Below are 18724 nucleotides of genomic sequence, written 5' to 3'. Positions count from 1 at the left end.
TTCTTCTCTTGGATCCTGGCTCCTCCTTTTTGTCCGGCGTTTCCTTGACCCCATCTTCTACTTCCTGCTGGTCAAGAATCTTTATTTAGATCGGATATATAAGCTATTTTCCGACATGGTCTTTCATAGCTTTCAGAATTCCCCTCCCCATGTACTTATGGTTTACGTTAGTCCTTATTTCATCAGTTAAGCTAATAAACGGAAATATTAGTATATATTATTAGTATTTGTTCGCATTAACCCTTGTCTACCAATGAGGGAGCCCTTCGCGCGCAGTACAAAAGGCCGATGAGGTAGACTGTCATTCCTAAGCAAAATCGACGCAATAACTGAGAAATAGTTATCACATGCTTGTTTTAAAAGTTAATATATACTCGTGATTCAGTTCAAACGTTTTGAACGTTTTATTTAATCATTTATGAATAAAATTGTAGATTAACTAACAGTGGATTAACAAAAGATTTTCAAGCGTTTCATTTGTCTGAGAGCAGTCTGGTTCGCCTGATGGCGGTTTGTTTATGGGATGAAGACCACGCTTCATTATTGACATTTGGCATGCTTTAGATTTATGTTGGTGTATTTTAGCTTTTGGGTTGTAATGTGAATTTTCCGTGAAGTTCGTACAAAGTTCGTAAAATTCAGCCAGGTTGTAAAGCATGTTCAAGCAAATGAAAACAAATCTAGAAAATATCCAGGATTTAAATGTAGGGAATTTGCATGCTACTTTTAGTAAGGGTACTAAAAGTAGTTTGCGAATTCCCTACATTTTAATAGGAAATTACCCTGTACCTGATTACCTAAGTTGCACAACTGGTAAAACAATAATAGGTTAAAAGATTTAAGGCAAAGTAGAGGCAAAGCGAAAATTAAAAAAAAAAATGTTTGTTTTTTACCAAATTTATCATACAATTATGTCAAGAAATGCTTTTTTATTGCAAAAAAGGTTCTCAGTTATAAATGAAAAGGTTTTGATTGTATAATAAAGGTCAAGTGCTTCACTATTAACTTTCATTGCATCAACAATTTAAACGTATATATATTCCTCAAGGTAACGTGCAATTATTCGAAGACTAAAAAGAACAACAATTGAGTTCATTCCGAACTCATTTAACTTACTATCATAAAAACAAAACATTTTAGACAAGAAAGATTAAATCATCATTTGAGTATTTCCAAATATTGGGTCAGGTCTAAATTTGAACCTTCTGAAACACATGATAAAATTTTAATCGTAGTTATTTTGGCATGGCAGAAGATCGAAAATGTAAATAACACGGAGAACATTTCTAAAAAAAAGAAAATATGGATTGTATTGTGGGACAATATAATTAAAGCAGTATCAAACAAATCTGCAAATTAGGCAATGGTCATTATGTTAAGTGCAGGTGGTGGATTAAAGTTATTTCTGTTCCAAGACCTAGCCTTGACCGCGAACCTATGATTTATAGGTCCACGCCTTGAAAAGAAATAACAATTTACATGACAGCCTTCATAGCTCCAATGCCCGTAAGAAACAGGCCACTTTAATAACTGGCCACTTTTAATTATTACTAATCGATCAAAGAAAATAAGTGCGATAAGAACAAAGAATTGAGAAATTTTATACAGTCAATTTACTTATAAAAGGTTTTATTTTCTGATTTTACTGATGTTATTATAATACTATATGTGTAAATACAGACTGTTTCTAAAACATTTACTAGTCCTACTTTTTTATCTGTTTATAACACTTATGAGTATATGAATACTGAGAAATGCATTTTAGAATTTTAAAAAAAAATCACGAAAACATGTCAAATGGTTGTAAGTCGTGTGTCCGTGCATTTGAATATAAGTTTTGATCTCAAAATCTGATTTAGTTATTATTTAGCACAAAATCTTGAGTACAAAACAATGAAATACTAAAAACACACATAAATTATTATTTCCTTCGACGCAGTGAAACTGCTGTGGTTAACTGAAGACTTAAATCCATTGACGAAGACACTGATATTCACTTAAAACATGTATTTTACATTCCGAAAACTGAGAGTAAACTGTCAATTAATACCGGAAATGAATAACAACGTTGCGTCTTGCAAAATATTCCCGATAAAAAAGACTGTCAACAGATATCAGCTGTTTTGCGGTTACCCGGACCTGATTTTGTCCTGGCATGAGGAAAGTGTGCTCGCGAAGAATGTAAAGCATGGAATACTTTCAAAAAAAGTAAAAGAAAATCAGAAAATAGGGGAAATTCAGATGTGTACAAAACATATTCCACGTGGCCAAATAGTATGTGTGGGCGATAAATTTATTGTGGCCTAATAACAATTTATATGATACATGTAGTTTCAGTCATTGGTCTTTATAAACCCTGGTCAATAAAACGAATTCGAGCTAGACTTACAATAGATAGATGCTAGATCAGCTGTTATCGTCGAAACATAATCAGTTGGTCATACGTCCATCTGTGCACTAAGCGTATTGATTGTACTTGGAAAGGGTTCACATTTGCCTTCAAACACTGGAATGAAAGGTAACATTTTGCCAAATCAAACAATTGAGAATACACAAGTATAAATCTAAAAAGTTTATAAACAAATCTGCAATATTTTCCATGCTTTGTGATTTATTTTCGCAAATAATGAAAATTAATTAAGATATAAACTCATTTTGTTTTATAGATGGGATTGCAATTCTATACCAAGTAAGTAACGATATTTTTCTACTACTTTATCCTTGCATTTTTACTTTTAATGAGTAATGTACATATATATCGTATACAATCGTTTCGATGAAAAACAAACGTTTAATTTGCTTTTAGATGTAGGATACTAAACACATAACTAAGTGCAAGGGCGTAGCTAGCCCTCTATTCATGTGTATTCATGATTGTGCTATGTGGGTTTCGGGGGCATGCCCTTCTTCTTTTTTGGAAAACCAATCTGCAATCTTGTGCATTCTAGGCGATGCGAGGTGCTTTATCAATTACTGGAAATGGACAGTGTTAGGATCATGGAGTAAAGTACGCTTTCTGCAACTTTGGTTGATTTTATTTTATATATTTTTTTGTCACAATCATAGCCGCGTACGTACTCGCGTATAGGCAGCTACGCGGTTGGACCGTATGCTTTATTTTACGGTGCTCTTCAGGCTATCATTGAATATTGATATTTTTGTGACGATAATATGTTCTATATATATATATATATATATATATATATATATATATATATATATATATATATATATAAATCAAATGACAAAAACACACTACTTCTAACCGTTGTTGCTTAAATAGTAAAGGGTCATTGTTTCGACATGTCTCGGTCATTTTAGCCCTTACTTTATGTTGTCTACTAACATGAAATAAAGATGAAAGTCAGTAATATAGGCAAGACGCAAGGCATCTACCAATCAAAATATAGGTGTTTAAACCTCACTTAATATTAAAGGCCCATATGTGTTTATGTCTATTTGATCAAATGATACGATGTAATGATCACTCTCCATGGGCTACACTAATTCATGGATAATTTAATAAATTATTCAAACATAATTGCGAGATAAATTTTAATCGTTGTTTATTGATAAAACATCAAACTATTCCAACTGATTCTGCATGTCACGAATTCAGGTCGGTTGTTCCTCGTGTTAGAGTCTAGCTGTGCAAAGGGAATGCTACCAATGCACGATTTCGAGGGTAGCGAGGGCCACTAGGTCATTATGAAGAGTAATGTCACCATCTCACCCACCACTGTAAACGAGAAAAGGCCACTAGTGCTACCCTCTGATGGAACCGAATGCCTCTTACGAGCCGCAGCCGAATCTATCGAATAAGCCGTATTAGTAGGTAATCGCCTTGACCGAAATAGTTGATATTATTTCGTCCTTGTTCGTGCGTCTTCATTTGTTTCCGTTCCATAGCTATTTTCGACATAAAATGCTTTATCCAATCACAAGCAAACAAATGGTCTAAAAAGAGCAATAACAATACAGATTGTATATACATGTATACGTTTATCAAAGTAATGTGCGGCTAATACATAGGCAGCAAACTAAATGACATACACACGCACATTAAAAAGCAATTAGAATTACACGAAGACTCTCTTGTGGTGAGTATACATTTGGCATTCCAACACTCTATGACAACGGTAGGAACTATTAACAAAGCTAGGACATGCACATGGGACAATTTAGAGAGTGGTTGAAACTATACAAACATAGAACATCTGTATTGTAGCCACTCCAGGAAAGGATCAGTCTGTTGGACTCTGATAAATGTGGTTTGTTCGTAAAGCGTTTGGTAGACAGTTCCCCTCCTGGACGGCTTCAAACCGAAAACGTTTCTTTCCATAGGTTACTATATTTACACTTGGTATTTCTAGCATATTAATGTTTCTGAAAGAGTTAGATTTAACAGAGACAAGTACTTGAATATATTGAAAACTACAACATCGATTTGCATCAGGCAGCCGATTTGTAGGGATGGTATATTTACAAAATGCAGTAAACAGTAACATACTCGTGGTCTTCCAGTAGTGTTGTCTGAAAACTCTGAAAGCAGACAAGAAGTTATGGAATATATTTTTAAAATAAAACAAAAACCCAAAGCTGCTCAATAACGGATTACTCGTTAACTTTATGAATACATGTAGTAGGGAGAATACCCATGGGCCTATATGTTTACTTTATGGATACATGCAGTAGGGAGAATACCCATGGGCCTATATGTTTACTTTATGAATACATGTAGTAGGGAGAATACCCATGGGCCTATATGTTTACTTTATGAATACATGTAGTAGGGAGAATACCCATGGGCCTATATGTTTACTTTATGAATACATGTAGTAGGGAGAATACCCATGGGCCTATATGTTTACTTTATGAATACATGTAGTAGGGAGAATACCCATGGGCCTATATGTTTACTTTATGAATACCTGTAGTAGGGAGAATACCCATGGACCTATATGTTTACTTTATGAATAAATGCAGTAGGGAGAATACCCATGGGCCTATATGTTTACTTTATGAATACATGTAGTAGGGAGAATACCCATGGGCCTATATGTTTACTTTATGAATAAATGCAGTAGGGAGAATACCCATGGGCCTATATGTTTACTTTATGAATACATGTAGTAGGGAGAATACCCATGGGCCTATATGTTTACGTTATGAATACCTGTAGTAGGGAGAATACCCATGGGCCTATATGTTTACTTTATGAATACCTGTAGTAGGGAGAATACCCATGGGCCTATATGTTTACTTTATGAATACATGCAGTAGGGAGAATACCCATGGGCCTATATGTTTACTTTATGAATACATGTAGTAGGGAGAATACCCATGGGCCTATATGTTTACTTTATGAATACATGTAGTAGGGAGAATACCCATGGGCCTATATGTTTACGTTATGAATACATGTAGTAGGGAGAATACCCATGGGCCTATATGTTTACTTTATGAATACATGTAGTAGGGAGAATACCCATGGGCCTATATGTTTACTTTATGGATACATGCAGTAGGGAGAATACCCATGGGCCTATATGTTTACTTTATGAATACATGTAGTAGGGAGAATACCCATGGGCCTATATGTTTACTTTATGAATACATGTAGTAGGGAGAATACCCATGGGCCTATATGTTTACTTTATGAATACATGCAGTAGGGAGAATACCCATGGGCCTATATGTTTACGTTATGAATACATGTAGTAGGGAGAATACCCATGGGCCTATATGTTTACTTTATGAATACATGTAGTAGGGAGAATACCCATGGGCCTATATGTTTACTTTATGAATACATGTAGTAGGGAGAATACCCATGGGCCTATATGTTTACTTTATGAATACATGTAGTAGGGAGAATACCCATGGGCCTATATGTTTACTTTATGAATACATGTAGTAGGGAGAATACCCATGGGCCTATATGTTTACTTTATGAATACATGTAGTAGGGAGAATACCCATGGGCCTATATGTTTACTTTATGAATACATGTAGTAGGGAGAATACCCATGGGCCTATATGTTTACTTTATGAATACATGCAGTAGGGAGAATACCCATGGGCCTATATGTTTACTTGTGATAGAGTCATTCTATTTAAATTTGTCTGCTCTGTTGGTAAATAATCTGAAAGTAGTAAAGATAAGGGTTCGTTTGTATCTGAAATGTCAGATTGGGAAGGATGGTCTGATTCATTATTATGGTGGGCGTCGGGTTGCGAGGAGATATAATGAGTCGCTGATGATTCGAGTGGAGTTGTTTGCGGTTGGTCCGAAGTATTATAAAATTGTAGTGTTTATATAAACATACTGATAATCCTGAACACTTTTTGTGAGTCCAGTGTTTGCAAAAAATAGCAGAATAGTACTTGGTGGTGTTTATTCACTATTCTGTAACATACACTACAGACGCTGCTCTCGGGCATGGGTTCAGGGTTAAGAGCAAAATCTCTACTAAGTTAAAATATATAAGTTACTTGACGAAAAAAATTTGTAGTTTACCCCACCCACCCCTTCGAGTAAAACTAATCGCCAATTCATGGATTAGATTATATTTATATTGCTAAAATGTGAGTTAAAATCTATTGAAAGGCATGACAAATCGCAAAAAGTTTAAGATAGTACGCAATATGTGTTTGGTAACACTTATAGAAGGTTTTGTTAGTTGTGTTTTGAAAGTAACCAGTAAATGATATTCTAACTGTGAAAACAGTGTTGAAATTGTTTTGTGTCAGTCTGTCTGTGTGTGTGTATTTCTGCGAGATTGGTAGCGCCGTTTACGGTTGTAAACCTTTACACGGGACAGATGTATGTAAAATAGTTTTTTTATGGGTGATATACAATACTTTCAACACTACCTTTACTTGTTTGATTCTGTAATGTGTTAGTAATTTACAAAATAATGGCATTTATTTTCATTGACATCTAATGAATAATGATTACAAATAAACTTTTATTTTACCGTAATCTTTGCTTACTTACACGCTTTAATTGATTTATAATTTTCATCATGTAATTTAGTTATTTTTGTTAATTGTTCCTTTTCGTTGATGTTATCACGCCAGGAATCTGTGTTTGAATATTAAGATGAACATTATGATTAAAAAGATATCAGAAAATAATAGAAATCTGTATAGAAACATATTTCGGCGGCGACAGCAGGATTCGAAACTCGGATACCATAAGGTACAGTCGGGTCTGGGAACAATGTCCATTTCACCAGGGTAGATAAATGAAACTATGGCTTCATATTATTTAAATATACTCAGTGAGTATTGTAACAGGTGGAAACTAAAGGTCAACATTGACAAAACAAAAGTTTTAATCTTCCGAAAAGGTGGAAGAATTCCTGCTAATTTACGTTTCTATTATGATGTTAATATCTTAGATATAGTCAGCCACTTTACATATCTTGGTGTAGTATTTACGACAGGTGGTTCTTTTCTGCAAGCAACAACAACACTCGCTGGACAAGCAAGAAAAGCAATTTTCCGTTTAAAAAAATATTTAAATAAATTTACAAATATTACACCCGGTCATAATTTAGAGCTCTTTGATAAACTAATTAAACCTATACTATTGTATGGGTCTGAAATCTGGGGTACCTCCAAAAGGATGGCCATTGAACGCATCCATACTCTTTACGTCAAATCTGTGCTATGTGCGAAAACAACAACCCAAAACGACTTTGTTTACGCCGAGACTGGTAGACTTGATATTAATTCATATAGTATAATTAATATGGTGCGGTTTTGGTTTAAAGTAATAAATTCGCAAGCAAACAAATATCTTAATATGGTTTATAAAATAATGTTGCAAGATATAGAAACACGTCCACGATCTACAAATTGGGCAATGAGTATCAGAAAGATTCTTACAGATTTAGGTTTTTATCATGTTTGGCTCAACGAGGGTATCAATGATATCCCGCTATTTATGTCTCTTTTAAAACAACGTGTCAGAGATATTTTTTATTCAAAACCTTGAAAGTAGGATCCATGACTCCTCAAGAGCAAGATTTTACAGTACTTTCGTTAATTTTAATTTCCAACCCTATTTGAACTGCGTTAATATTACAAAATATAGAATTGCACTTAGTGAATTAAGAATGAGCGCACATAGATTGAATGTAGAAGTGGGTAGATGGAATAGAACTCCTTTGAATGAAAGGCTGTGCCCTATATGCAATGTACTTGAAGACGAGTTTCATTTTATTTTTGAATGCCAGATGTATGTTGAGATAAGAAATAATTACATACTAGATATTACCGTCAACGACCCTCTATGTTAAAAGCTATCGAACTTTTACAGTCAGAAAATAAACATATACTACGTAACGTATCCATCTTTGTGTACAAGGCTTTTGAATTGAGAAATCGAAATGCTCAACTGTTACACTAAGTGTTGTTCCCTTACCTGTCATATTGTAAATTGCACTTTTTCGATAATGTATAGTTTCAAAGAATTGCATATTTAAATGTACTTCGTTAATTATAATATGTTATTGTTTGTGAATGACATTAGCACTAACACCATCACGTAGAGATATCTACACAAGAACACTTTTTTTTCTTTCTTTTCTCAGGCTTTCGTTCATTTTTATAACTGATCGCCATGTATATATGCAGAATATTCAATTTATCAATGATCAAGGGTCATCTTTGACTTACATCATTGTCTTTATTATGTGAACTGTTTTATACGAAATAAACTTTGTTCTGTTCTGTTCTGTAATATTTTAAAAAACAAAACACACACATTCGTCAACATTGAAATATGTCAACATTTGAATGTTTACTGTCATTGCTTAGTGTTACATGAACTTACTGTTGTTGAAAGTTGTTGTTATTGAGTAAAGAGTGGTGAAAAGCTTTCAAATGAGCTTATTCAACGTGTTTTTCTTTTCTTTATTCGAAAATGTAAACAAATATACTGACGAAAACAGAAAATGTTGGTTTTAACTACATGTCTTACAAACAAAACGGATGCGTATATTTAACGAATCAATGGGAAAATAACCACGGAAAGTATTGATAACAATCAAACAAACATTTATACAAATGTCCAAATATCCAGCAGCTGTCATATAGTATAAAAATAAAACCATTGTTAATCCATCGGCAATATCGGAAAAACTAAGCATTGGCCTTGGACAAAATATATAGCATTAGATATACACAAATTGCAAAGCTAACACAAACAATATACAAACTGCGTGATAGTCAACAACATCAATACAAACAATCAACAACATCCAGACAGGTAATTAACAACGCTTTAGTGTACTATTATTGGACTGTTTAATAAATAAAGTTATTGAATTGTCGATTTGTCGATTTCATCAAAACATGTTTATAAAGAGTATGGAGCTTTATTCATGACGATGATATATTAAGATATTTAAAGGTGGTCTAGCAAGCAAAGCAATGGCCAATGTTAGTGAATGCACCTTTGGCTATAAAGCATACATCTGTTGTGATACATGGACAATTACTGATTGTGATAGTTGTTCATGTAATAGAGTTCAGTTTTCAGACAAGGGTATACAACTATGTTAACAACGATATGTGCCTAAGATGGGCAGTTTTCTGCTTAATAACAATATCCGAGCCCACGCAAGAAAAGTGGAGGTGTCATTTCTGGACAAACAAAATGATATTATGCTCAAACGTCGTATATATTCTCTAGATGTTTATCACGTGTTATATTTGTCCTATCACAGTGTGTGTATACCACGTGATAAATTACGTCATTTATGCTACGTCGGAAGGCAAAAAATTTGCTTAAAATGAAGACTTAAATCAAAGTGACTTTTCATTTACAACACCATTTTAAATGAAACAAAGGGCAGTCTATGCCGCTTAAAGAGCCCCGCATTTGTTTAATTTTCGAAATTCAATGAGTTCATTAGTTTCATCAAACACCTCGACAACCATGTTTACAAAACGTTTTGACAGTGCTACGTCAGACGGCCGTATTGTGTAAAGGTCTGTCGAAGTGTTTTAAGAAACCAAAAATGGTGAAAGTGAAGTTATCTTTGTTTAAAGTATTTTTTCAAATCAAAATATTGCCTTCCGACGTAGCATTTATGACGCAATTTATCACGTGGTATACACACACTGTATCATAGTCTCAACAAACTGCCTTCGGGACAGATTTTAAAAACTAGAAATTTCCTTTGAAGCATTATGTGTCAGTGCCTTGAATATATATATCAAGGGCAGAAATCTGAGAACCAGTAAGGAAAACAAAGAGGCTGCTGTATGATTTTGATATTTTGCCTAATACGCTACTTTTTGAGAACCCCCGAAGAAATTAAATACGGGTGAAATAGGTTTTCGAATCCAGCAGCAGATTCAAGAATTAAGTCATGAAGCAACAACACTAAAAGTTTCAACGACCATAGTAGGCACATATCAATCGCAAATAAAGGAATCTATGTTTATCAATGACTTATTTATGCTTCGAATGCCTTCAGTGATGCTAGATATAGCAATCAATATTTTTTATTACATTTTGATTTGCACTTCGACCTTTAATGCCGTTTTCTTAATTCATGAATGAAGTTTGCACAAGAATATGTATAAAGACCATGCTTTATATACTTTTTTTATATTCAACAGGAGCTTGCTGTCAATTTTGGCAATACTATTTCTGCTGTATTTCGCTGCAAAACAATCCACGGAAGTTTTTCGTGAGGTAGTTCACACCGATGCCAAAGCCAATGAAGCACGGCGCGGGAACGATAACGATGGTGATAAACGCGCAGTGGGTATACGAACTGACGTTAACACTGAAGTACAAACATCACAGGTGGAATCTCTAACAACCGGATCGACAGAAACCACTTCAACAACAGCAACAACAAATTCAATATCTGAAAGCTTCAAAGCCATTAATAATCAACTTGTGGACAAATATGACGAGGAAATGCTTGCTCAGTTGGAAATATTTGTATCGACACAGAGCAATATCACAACGACAAGTTCTCAAGCTACGACAACTCACAGTAATACAATGTATCAAGAAAGTCCTGAAATCCATCACGTGGCTTTCATAAAAATCCACAAAACTGGCAGTTCCACGGCTCAGAATATATTTTTAAGATTCGGAGTTTCTAGAAATCTAACATTTGTCCTTGCACATGATGATCTGAGTTTATCTGAGACACGATATCCTAACGTAATAAGTTATAGCAATTCCTTGTCGGAGCGCAACATTGTTTCACCCCCTGATGGACGTGGGTATGACATCATGTGCTGTCACGTTGTGTACAATAAGGAAAACTTCACAAGAATTATGCCTGCGGACACAAAATATATCGCACTCATTCGCCATCCAATAACAAGGCTTGAATCAGCAATGCGATACTTTAATATGTTTCCGAATGTTAATCTGTCCGACTTTGCAGCATCTCCTTTGACATATGATAAAGGAAAACACTCAATGGCAAATAACAGAATGGCTTTTGAATTGGGGTTTCCGCTTAGCCTCTTCCCAAACAGCTACACGCAGGTGAATGAATTGGATAGAAAGATAGAAGCGAGTGCTTACATGGACGAATTAATGAGCGACTATAGCCTTATCATGATTAATGAGCGCATGGACGAGTCGGTTGTCATGCTGAAAAGGGTTTTAGGATGGCAACTGAAGGATATAATTTACCAAAAGCAACTCGTTGCGAAACATGAGACAAGGCGATTCAGTGAAACTGACGCGAACGATCTTAGGAATTATCTTTATCTTGATTTCGCGTTGTATGAAAGAGCTGTGCAAGAATTTACCAAACAAGTGGCGAATGCCGGTGATGATTTTGTGCGAGAAGTTGAATACTTTAAGATGGTTAATGAAAAGGTGACGTTTTTCTGTGGAAACGCATCAATGACGTCGTTAAGTTTTGATCGGTCTCTATGGGGCGATCCATTTGAAGTCACACGATTTGACTGTGAACTCTACAAGAAACCTGAAATTAAATTCATTCAACATATAAGATTGAGGATGTATGGCACGTTAAACAATTGAATCCTCATTGACATGCCATTTTCCTTTTTACCCAAATAACTCGTATCTAGTATTTACTTCTGTTTCTTCACGTAATATCCCCGTTATAGATAGATTGCCTGTCATTAACTCAATTCCATACCCCCCATTACACAGTGTGTGTATACCACATGATAAATTACGTCATATGTTGTATATTGGAAGGTAACATTTTGCTTAAAATGAAGACTTGATACAAAGATAACTTTCTTTTTCTTCACGATTTTAAATGAAAGGAAGGGCAATCTACGCCGCTTAAAGAGCCCATTCTTCGCATAGTTACCGGAATTTGATAAGGTGATTTATTTCTTCAAACATTTCGACAAACCTGTTTCCAAACTAATGTTTTGACAGTGCTCCATCAGACGGCAGTTTTGTGAAAAGATTTGTCGAAATGTTTTTGAAACTAACTCTCAAACAAACTCTTGTAAAAGACCCAAGTCAGGGCTTTGTTAGCGACATAGACTGCGTTATGTTTCATTTATTTAAAATGGGGAAGAAATAGCAATTATATTTGTGTAAAGCCTTCATTCATAGCAAAATATTTATGGCACAATTTATCACGTGGTATACACACACTGTTACAACGATACGATTCATAAGCACACTATCCAATATTGTTACTACACTATACTAAAATAAACGTTGTTTACACAATAAATTTTACATTTTTAAGCAGCTTTTTAGAACGTCATGTAATAACTTCTTTTTTCGCTTGTACTTGTTTGTTTATTCTTAATGTTTGTATACCTTATCTTGTAAAATAAATACTGTTCTAATTAAACGACTGGGTCTAGCAGTTTCATCTTGGTCATTAATAACTCCATTGAATATATACCAGTAACAAAAACAAATGAAACTTGCTCACAAAGTTATCAAGTAAATTGATATTATTATCCAATATTAAAATAAACTTAATCGTTAACGGGAAAAAGTAAGGCAGTTTACAGACAATCGTGTCATCAGTAATTAATAGTTTTCATATATGCATTATCTAGTAAGTATTAAAGTTTTATCACTCAAAATGTATGTTTGTTATACATGTGTATGTATTGATTTTTTTAATATTAGTGTCACTTTTTGATGTTTGATGAATACCGGTCCAGAAGTGAAAATGTTAGATCACATCTTACACAGAAACTATTTCAACATTGGCAAACTCATTTGAACATTGTATATGAGTCGGTGAACCTAATCTGAAATGTAAACCTCATATTATTTATTATCCTCACTAATCATAACACATTTATTATCAACTTTCTACTTCATTGTAGCAAACTATAAGGCGGTAGAAACGATGTACATATAAAACCCTATATTAGTTGAAAAATATCGTTACCTTCAATATCACTTAAGGTTGTTGTTAGGCCTAAAGATATAAATTGTTTGGTTAGGGTAACATCCTTTTCAAAAATAAGTAGGGTAGGTAGGCTTTTTTTTTTATAAGGCTTTATAAAAGAATGTAATTTTCATCATTGGAGAAGGTGTTAAAGTTATCTTCTATATATGCATTTAAGGTTTTAAAATACATATTGAAAAGCAATTAATTTCTATTATTTATTTATTTTTTTTTTATTTTTTTATTTTTTTTTTTCAAATCGACTATAAAAACAGTAGGGTCGGCGCCTATTCCGTATGTAGGGTCGGGTTACCCGAACCAAATGTATTTTTGTAGGCCTAAGTAGAATTATCTTTCTATTCCAAAATACTTTGACTTTATTGTAACTTATGATAAGTAGCGACATCAGTGAAGTCTAGATGTATTTCAATTTTAAAGATCTTTCAATTCATGTTTTCTATTTGATATTGTAAATATTTAATGCTATGGAATTTACCCATATATCACCTATATATTATAATTTACATTCATATGTCCCCTTTCTTGATATAAAGTCGATCAGTCCGTATACCAGTGTGTTTCAATTAAATCAAGTGTTATGCCGTCAACGGTCCATATATTTTGGCCTGTCCGGACCTCGCCATAAATATAATATGGACCACTGACGTCGTATTTATTCAACCGCAGACGTCCATGTAACTGGAGAGTGCGGCTTGCAATTTTCACAACGCCGAAATATTGGCGCAAGTAAATATTATTCGCTTTGCCAATTAAAACACATAGTAGCGCTTTATAAAAATTATTGAATGGAAATATAAAATGTTTGGTAGTATATATAAAATATAACACACGACTTTTGGCCATACGGTATTATATGGACCGGCCAGTCAACCCCCTCCCCCTTCCCCTCCCCGAATGTGAAAAGACCTCGGCTAACCAAAACCATCAAAGTCCAGTCTAGAAAAGCAGAATCCATGATAAGCTTCAATGATAACTTAAGGTAAGGATTTAAATGTTTTAACCAGAATGTCGTAGCATAGGTAATAATTATTTCATTCAATACTTTTTTTATTCCAGGTGATTTCATATTGGTCGAGTTATTCGGGCTCAGGCCAATACAGCTGACCTCTGACAAATAACTGGGCCAATATGAGTTCACCTAATTGATGACATTATAATAATCATCAATGTGTTCATCTGAATATGTCAAACTTATATGTATTCCGAGAATTGTGACTTCATTACAATTTCATCCTCAAGCGATTTCGCGTGTGTGTACTTTCGCTCCTTGTTTTAGGCCCCGCCCATGAATCTGTACGTGTCTCAGGCGCCGCACTCGAGTAAACAAATGGAATACGTTAACAATTGGTTATTATAAACAAGAAATAAATAATACATGGGTTGATCCTATTATATTTGACAACCGCGTTCACGTCATTCTCAATAGGGCAAATCACAATAACAAATAATGAAGTGAAACCGGTAGGCAAAATAGGATAAATCCATGTAATGTCAAGTACATAAGTACATGTATGTCTGAAGTTTGATCTCTGTACTCAATTAATATTCAGGGATATTCAATTTATAAAGACGATTCCATTCCAAATACCATTGGCATTCGAAAATGTGATAGAATGTGAATTTGTTTCAAGACACACGACATCGCGTTTTGATGTACAAATTATATGCCACTTATTAAATTTCATATAACAAAACCTTTATCCAGTCCGTTCGATCATCATTATTTGAAACAAATGGGATTTTGTATTTGTGTATACGCCTTTTTCATCTGTTTATGACCATATTGCGTCACATCAAACATGACGGAAAATGACAACCATAACCACCAGCGGTGAACCAGCTTGACGAGTGGGTTAATCCTCGTTTTGTCAGCGTGTATCTGGTTTACGTATTAGTTTAAATTGACAAATGATAATGGAGAAATAACATTGCCATTGGCCACTTTTGTAAATAAAAAAATCCGTCCCTACCAACATTTATATGATTAAATGGTTTCGCCGCACATAAACTTTTAGATAAACAAAAAAAAAAAAAAAAAAAACAAAAAAAAAAACAGTCTTGATGAGACACATATTTTAAGCTTTGTTATGATTAATTAATAATGGAATAAGTGATAGGATATTACTTTAGAACCCCCGTAGTCTCGTATTCCAGTGAACTCGTGTTTCATTTAACGTTCTTAAGCGATAATTCAATCATCGGTAAAGTTATTTGAATGCGTATATGGTCTGCACAAATATTTTTTTTGAATTTACAGCTAATGTGCTTGACCCTGAAGTTTTCATTGTATTTTTGGTTCGTGATATTATGTGAAACAAACAAAAAAATGCATATCAATGAAACGAAAGGTTATCATTCAAAAATATCAGAAGCGTAGACATTCCTGACTTTATCAAACAACAAACGGGAAATCGACATTCAGATGATCGGATTAGCGACATCTGTCTCCATTGGGGGGAAAGGTCAAACCATAGTTGGACGCAAACACTTTTATGCACAATGTAATAATACATTGGATTAATCTTAGCTTAATATTAAGCCTAATACTTTTTAAATGTTTTACATTATACTCTGTTTGCAGCAGGAGGGGAGACAAATTTAGACGTCATGCCGGTAAAGTTTGTAAAGCTACAAATCTTGACCATTAAAGTGACACTCGTATTTAAAATCAATACGAGCATACATGTATAACAAATAGAAAAAAAATAGTGATAAACCTTTAACTTTACTAAATAATGCAGTAATGGAAAACACTAGTTACTGATAACAAGACTGTAATCAGGTAATTAATAGATGAAAACGCACAAATATTAAATGACTATACCTTGAACCCAGTTTGGAAACAGTTTAAGCCAAATACACTTCTAAATTCTTAATATTTCTCAAGTTAACAATAATGGTAAGTTAAGAAAAGGTCACTCCATTAAACAGCATATTTTAGTAATATTTCGATCCCTGGAGTCATCATGCCGCCAAAACATGCGAAATTTGAAGTGAACCGTTCGGATGAGATCGCGAAAACAATGGTGGTAATGCTGGTACACCGTTCAAACACCCTCGAAACTCTTATTGGACATTGTGCCAAGTCTTCGGATTTGAACAAGGCCAAAAGCAGAACTTTGTCAACCTGTACAAGATTTATAGCAAAGTACAATATCAGAAACGTGAGGATATCAGAATTAATAACGTTCAAGGGTATGTAACTGTTGCAGTTATACATATGCTCAACATGATTAGCATTGATCATTCTTCACATGCGCCTTCCAAATATGGCATTCCTGTAACCCAGGATACCCTACCTTTAAGAAGGAATTCTATTTTGAATGATATAACGTTGCGAGTTCAATTCAAACATGGGGCAAAAGTCGAATATTGTTTAAAGTCGATTCAAGAGAGCGTATATATTTTTTTGATCAATTTACGTTCGATCAATCCTAAAGATATAAGAGGAAAGAGCAAAAAAGTATTAAATTATTTTGAAGTATTTGTCATGCTTAATGTCAACAAAATTGGAAAGTCTAGCCTCTGACAAAATCCACATTTAAATGTTAAGATGATAAAGACGTTGATTGATCTTTTTCTCCTTATATATATGCTGATAACATTATTTTGCTGGCTGTTTTTTTGGCTTAAAGCGTTAGTAACGGTTTAACAAACTGCATTAACCATTATATTTTGAACTTAAATAGGAAACTCTGTAACTAGATTTTGTCAGCAGTCTTATATGATTGGTGCCCATGCATTTAAGTATGAATTGGCTCGTTCCAAAACAAAACAATAATATAAAAAATTGTCAAAACGTTTAATCAGTGAGAGTGCAGCTTTAAACGTAAAATGAATGATCATCTTCATAATGTTGTTGTTGTTGTTGTTGTTTATAATAGTTATAATGTAGAAAGTGGAAGACTTTTCTTATCTTGGGTTTCTGTTTGATTATAACGGTACCTTTGATTAAGTTAAAAACTAGAAGTTGAACAAACGAAAGACAATGCTTTCTGTCATTCAGAATAACGTTTAATCGTCCAATGTCCCTTCAATAAAACTCGTTTACAGCCATTTGTGTATTTCAAGTAAAAAAGGGGGAAAAATAGATTGAATGATTCGTTTTTGCAGCAATGGCAAATATTTATAGACAATTCTTAAAATTGTGTAGTTTATCGTTCCTTTAATAGTCGTATTTGATTGAAGACAGGGTTATTAAATCTCAGGTTCATCGCTTTTGGAAACATTATTTTGATAAACAAATAGCTTGGATTTCATTTTATAAAAATATATATGCGATACCAGAAAACAGAATTATACAATTCAAGTATAAAGTTTTAAACAACATTTTCCCCTGCACCGTTATAAAGAATAAGTGGGGTATGATTGACTCCCGCAACTGCGATATAGGCAACACATTTGAGACACATAAAAATGTTTTCATAGATTGTTTATCAGTCAACTCTCTTTGGCAGATCAAATCCCTTTTCAAAAAAGGTGGCAAACAAGAATATAAAAATATATATTGTATTTTGATATCATATAAGTGATACGGAATATTTTAAATAAACATAATATTTGCCATTTTAGGGTATAACCATTATAAAGCATATTTCATAAGCGGTAGTAGACGAAACATGTCAATAGTTTGCATAAATTTAAAAATGTTTTTTTTTTTCATTCTATGTTCATACTTTAAAAAGCATAATGTCTCAATCAGATGTTTAAATAGTTTTGCCAAATATTTTGGCATAATATAATTATAAATTGCAACATTGTTGTTTATTCTATATGTGGTGATTACATTTTGAATCGATAAAAAGAAGGATTTATGTTTTGAACAAAAGTTCGATATAATTCCGTGTAGTATTTTGAAATTAATATTTAACTACAATTCATCTTTTTCCCGTAAAAATCACTTAAATATTGTACAATCTTAGATCTTGTTCTCTTTGAGATAAAAATGCCATTGACGATGAATACCATTATCTCATAGAATGTAATCATGATGATGTTCATGATATTAGAGCTGACTGTGTGCCGCAGCATATTACAACCATCCAAATTTGTCAAAACTTGAATTACTGTTAAAGCTGCACTTTTACAGATTGAATGTTTTTGAAAAAATATTTTTGTCATGGAACGAGCCAATTTCTTTTCGAAAATTCATAAAAATTAGTTATATAAGACTGCTGACAAAAATAGATCGCAGATTTTTATATTTAAGTTAAAAATGATGTTTTATGCATTTTTCTTAAACCGTTAGTCATTGTCTGAAGTCCAGACGCTAACCTCGTGTTTAATTACTTTTCTTCATAAATGGA

At 33.6% G+C, this 18724-nt stretch overlaps 1 protein-coding gene across 1 annotated transcript; it reads left to right on the top strand.

The window, feature by feature from the left end:
• The first annotated feature begins 2444 nt into the window (after positions 1-2444).
• LOC128243921 (galactose-3-O-sulfotransferase 3-like) lies at positions 2445-13338 on the top strand. The gene is made up of 3 exons (XM_052961931.1): positions 2445-2518; positions 2667-2689; positions 10642-13338. Exons 2-3 carry the CDS (start codon positions 2667-2669, stop codon positions 12038-12040), a joined length of 1422 nt encoding a protein of 473 aa, XP_052817891.1. The 5' UTR covers positions 2445-2518; the 3' UTR covers positions 12041-13338.
• Positions 13339-18724: the final 5386 nt, after the last annotated feature.

Source organism: Mya arenaria, chromosome 8 (assembly GCF_026914265.1).
Source record: "Mya arenaria isolate MELC-2E11 chromosome 8, ASM2691426v1".
Taxonomy (NCBI): domain Eukaryota; kingdom Metazoa; phylum Mollusca; class Bivalvia; order Myida; family Myidae; genus Mya; species Mya arenaria.
This window is presented reverse-complemented; position numbering and strand designations above follow the sequence as displayed.

Coding starts and splice junctions, on each gene's coding strand:
- LOC128243921 (XM_052961931.1), top strand. CDS start 2,667: ATGGGATTGCAATTCTATACCAA. Junction 2,690..10,641: donor GGATTGCAATTCTATACCAA/GTAAGTAACGAT, acceptor TATATTCAACAG/GAGCTTGCTGTCAATTTTGG.